This window comes from Montipora capricornis, chromosome 4, assembly GCF_036669925.1.
Source record: "Montipora capricornis isolate CH-2021 chromosome 4, ASM3666992v2, whole genome shotgun sequence".
NCBI classification, from domain to species: domain Eukaryota; kingdom Metazoa; phylum Cnidaria; class Anthozoa; order Scleractinia; family Acroporidae; genus Montipora; species Montipora capricornis.
In genome coordinates, this window is record NC_090886.1 from 4,019,381 (window position 1) to 4,024,380 (window position 5,000).

Below are 5,000 nucleotides of genomic sequence, written 5' to 3' on the forward strand. Positions count from 1 at the left end.
TAAAGCTCTTATGAAAAGTATTTTGTGCACTAAACAGTCATTTTTTTTTTTTTGCATTTCTTAAGCACTTCAAAATGCACGTTACTGAGGCATCATCCCGTGCTTATTCTTGTACTGTTTGGCAATGGCAGAGGATTGTTGTTTATGTCCTTTTACATGATTACTTAAATGTCCGTGTGTGTAACATACATGACCCGCATCACATAGGCCACATTGAAAACTATAAACACGCTGCTGATTTACAATAATAATGGGTGGCTTTGTTTCTTTCACATTTAGCTCTCGTTCAATTTTTCTGCTCATAAACACAGGATGGATGGTGGCATGTACTTTCCCGCTCAGATCCTTAAGTTGTTTCCTCACAATATCAGCTGAGATTTGATCTTTAAAGGCCCATTTTCACCCTGAATACATTGTGCACCTGGAATGATTTTGTGTATCACGAAATTACAAAAATTCAAAAAACCTCAGAAAGCCTTTCAGAATCCTCTTCATCAAAAGCTGTCCGTCCATAAATCTTTTAGGTCCCGATTTGAATGCGTTCTCTACTTATCATTTCATAATTTTATCGTAGTATGTTTTGTCTATATCTTTTTAAGAAAGCTTTTAATTTGTAATTTTATATTCTTATTACCCTATTTATCCGTGTATAAGCCGATCCTGTGTATAAGTTGACCCCCCATTTTTGATGGCAAAAAAAGCAATTTCTTAATTTTTTTGTTAAATGTTCATGGGATACTAATAATTTGGTGGTTCAGCAGTTGTTGTATATGTGGGCATTTTGTCCTCGAGTTTCGTAAAAGTTCTCAGAAAATCGAACACGTAAACCCTGAAACTAACCTGTTTCCTAGTTCAAGGATAAAGGGCTTTAGAGGATATATAAGCACAACATCACAGAAGCAGGAGTCAATCTTTGAAAATGACTTTAAAAATGATGCAAAAGGTGCTAGGTTTAATTGGTCCTTGATTTATGATATCTCAAATGACAAACAAAACAAAAAATTCATAAACCAAACACTACAAAGTTTGCAAAAGCATTTAAACCAGCCAGGTTTGTACAAAGAATAAAAAATAATCATTACCCACTAGCATTTTCACGCAACGCAAGTGATGATGCTTGCACGCAAACATGAGGTATTGCGCCAGGTTACTAAGCAGTTGAACGATCATGTTTTATATTTGAAGAAACAGAAACAGAGTGCTAATAAAGTTTTTCATTTGTTTTCCTGCATTTTGGGGCTCCTACCCAATACCCTCTGGTGACTTGAATTTACAAATTGTAGACTTATCTTTCTCAGTTAGTCGCCTTTTGGCGACTTCAGTTATTTTTTTTTCCTAATTTCGAGCCCTGTGGCACAACCAACGCAGCCCTCCATCCCTTAATTAATTGCCTTAATTACGGAAAGCACCTAGTGCTGCCATTGTGCATAAATTCTGCACAGTGCTCGAAATTTTTAAGAAGTCCAGGTTGTCCCTGTTTCAAAAGCCAGGCAACTAAACCTGTAAATTTGGTTGCCCTGATAAATGCTTGGCTGCTCATCGGGAATTCACTATGATTAAACACAAAGACACACTAAAAAGACATGTCACCTTAGGCACATGCAAATGATTTATCAATAAACCATGGACACAATCGAGCTCTGTGGTAATTTGTGCAATAAAAAAGCCCCTTATGGCAATGTGTCCGTAATATATCAAAATGTTATCTGTTGTTCCTTTTTTTAACTCCCCAGTCCCTTTTTCTTGGGCCTCCGTCACTGTATTGCTGTCTGTTGATCACCATCTTGGATAATTAATCAGTCGTGCTTGAATACTATATGTAAATTTGAATTTTTCTATCAGACAACTTTTTGTAAAAGCCACAGGTATTCAAAACAAAGGAAAATGCTCAACTGAGGCAAATTAATTATTGTTACCTTCACACAACTATCAGACATTGACAAAAGAAAAGTGTCGAGTGAATCAGGTGCTGCTTATGTAAAACTTTTTTTTTTGGCTGGGTTGTCCATTGTTTTTTCTTCGGGGAACCAATCTTTTCATTTTACCAAAAACTAGTAGCCTGGTAGCTTTCTGGTCCTCTGGGATGACCAGACGACCATTAATTTCAAGCACTGTCTGCGCATCTCGATATACTCAGATTTCTTATGTGTGGTGCTTACTAATACAAGGATATTTTTGCAAGGTCTAAAACTTTGCAGAGGAAGCAGAGCTTAGCAATTGCTCTTGGTATTCAAAAAGAAATTTGGGGGTAAACATGCATTTTTCAGAGATTCAGAGATGATAAGCTTTAATTTGGAAAGGAACACCATATATATATATGCATTGCTTAGTATTTTAAAGCTTTTTTCAAATATTGTTGATTAATTATCATTGAAAAATGCGTGGTTACCCCCAATTATCTTTTTGAATTTCAATTTCCTCAAAATCTGCTTTTCCCCCATATTCAAAAACCACACAAAATCTTTGCATTTGTAGGTACCATCCTTAATTGCAAATACCTTTTTGAAAATATTTGGGCGAGAAAAGTATGCAAATAGCTTGAAAACATCAAATGACTTTTAAATGGATATGAGCTAAGATCAACCCCACTTGTAAATCAGCCAGTTGTTCATAAGTTATCACTTCTAGTTACGACTTGAGCCATCAGCATACATGTAAACAACGTTACTGACGCTCTGATCATAAATGCCCTTTGTTTCGACAACAGAAACTCACTGAGAACAAGTTTAAAATATGTCTGCAAACATTGTTCACAGTAATTATAATTTATGCTCACGCATAAACGGAGCTCAATGCAAATGAATTGATCAAGGAAAAACAAGTGAATAAAACAGTAAATACAAACTATTATTATTTTGAAGAAACCAAAAATGGATGGAAACAGTTTTGCTTGCTATCAATGTACTGGCAGTGGTATGCAGACAATCTGTCAACATTTAGGGTCACTCACAAAAAAGAGTCATAAACTGGAGTTCACAGAAGGCCGAAGTGAGAATAATTGTCGTTCGTGAAGTGTATCCCGGTAGTTCAAAGAAACCACTTGAAAATAGTCTTCTGTTCCATGACAAGCAGCGACGTACGATATCTTGAACGTTGAGTACAGTATGGACCAAGAACACCATCTTGCTAAACTGAGCCAGTGCAAGTATCATGAGAATTTTAAAACTTCATGTTCAGGAGAACTGATAGTAAAGCCATAATTAAACAAAATGAACTTCCTCAGAAACACTTTTAAAACGAGACACAGAGGAAAAAACTATGTAAATATTAAAGTGGGCTGTATTCTGTACAAAATTATACTCTTAAACAAAGCATCCAGCCCTGTATTCCGCGACAACGCAGACAATGCTCGATCATCACATGCGAAACCAATCTTTTTCCTGTTTCACTCTCCCAACGACGCAGCACCACGGTTACTGTACTAGAAATCAATTTACATTACACGCAGGAGAACACCATAAATACGAAACCCCTTACAAACGAAGCCAGTTTTGAATGATGTAACGTGACTATTTTACCTTCCTGCATAACCTTCACGTGTTCGATTACAATATCATGTTAACAACAAAGCGATCAGCGGCTAAATATCAAAACGAATCACACAAAAGCTGCATCTACAAGAATTATGTCTATGCGTAAGACTTAAATACTTACGAGTTTTGGATCCGCTTTGGAGCAATAAATGTGATCAATAAGTCGCTTTGCTTTCCCGTTAGGAGCCAACTGATCTAGATCTGTGAAGTTCTTGCCGTAATCTCTTGAAACAAAAACTTTACTCTTTGCATCTTTCTTGCCAAGAAGGAATATGACGTTTTCTGTCTCGTTGTTTACGGGCCAGTACATGAAAAGCGTGTCGAAGTTTCCCAGTGATTGCTACAAGGAACATGTAATCAAAAAAGCGACTGGTCAAAAAACTCGTCTTCTCAATTCGAGCCCAGCTGACCAAAACTTAAATCATTGAAAAACACGAGGTAAAACTCACAAAAGATTTCGCAGGTTCAGGGGTCGGAACTGCACGACGAAACCGATGATGCAAGTTTAGATCTTCTTCAGCTTCACGGCCCTCCACGTCGGGTTCGTAGCCTTCCCGCCTTATCTCTCGAATACCTTCGGGTAGAGTATACGGCGAGGTACCTTGCACGAAGAGATTCTTTGGAACCCTAAACGGTCGAATGCAATTTGCAAACGTCGGCAGAAAGGCTCCAAGAAAAAGGTAAACACAAACATTGGAACGAAGCGCCATGCTTGAGCTCGAAAACGTGCACGTTCCAACTAAGAGCAGTACAAGGATTTGACGCAGGAACGAGGCAACGCAGGGGGTCAAACAATTCTTTTTTTAAAACCAAACAACAAAGGGCGTGAGTTATTTCCTTCTTATAGCTGGCAAGTAAAGCTGAAATCGTCTTAGAAACTGAACGAGAGACCGGAAATAAACAGAGCCAGCTGATAATATAGATTCAATCAGTACAGGACATTGTACAGAGATTGTGGTAGAATTCCGATCGATATGTCACGTTTGCACTCGCTACGATTTTCACGATTTGCTATTATCCATTGTACGTTTGACGAGAGAAGAAGATATTTTGGTCCGTTTGCGTTTGCCCATAAATTTGGGTAGACTGCCTTAGTTCTGGCGTTCAGATGGGGAAAATAAAATTTCGCACGAGAAGAAACACGTTCGCCCTTGCGTCAAAATTTCACTTGTAAAGGAAGTCCTTGTTTTTTATCTTTCCTTTGTTTTTACAGAAAAGTGTTTGCCGATCTGCGACATTTGAAAAGATCGGCTGTTTCAGACGACTTTTTTTGTTTTTTTAAGCCTAATCGTGTTTCCTTTGCGCTTTTCGAACAGTTGGACCACGTTGCGACCTGTCGTCTTCTATCAAAACATTTCTTTCATTTAGTCACTTTGCAAGTTGAATGAAGTTGAAATACTGAATGTGCTATACGCGGGAAAACGTTCTTACGTTTGATTGGCTGAGAATAGAACACGAGATATTTTA

The 5,000-nt window shown here is 37.7% G+C and overlaps 1 protein-coding gene across 1 annotated transcript in view; it reads right to left on the reverse strand.

The window, feature by feature from the left end:
- The window catches only part of LOC138045277 (uncharacterized), a 97,305-nt gene extending 92,560 nt beyond the window's left edge, over positions 1 to 4,745 (reverse strand). Inside the window, exons 1-2 of the mRNA XM_068891715.1 lie at positions 3,983 to 4,745; positions 3,655 to 3,873 (exon numbers count right to left, since the gene is read on the reverse strand). Of these exons, the coding sequence (XP_068747816.1) occupies positions 3,655 to 3,873; positions 3,983 to 4,243 (480 nt within the window). The 5' untranslated portion in view covers positions 4,244 to 4,745. The remainder of the gene's footprint in view (positions 1 to 3,654; positions 3,874 to 3,982) is intronic.
- Between the last annotated feature and the right edge of the window lie 255 nt (positions 4,746 to 5,000).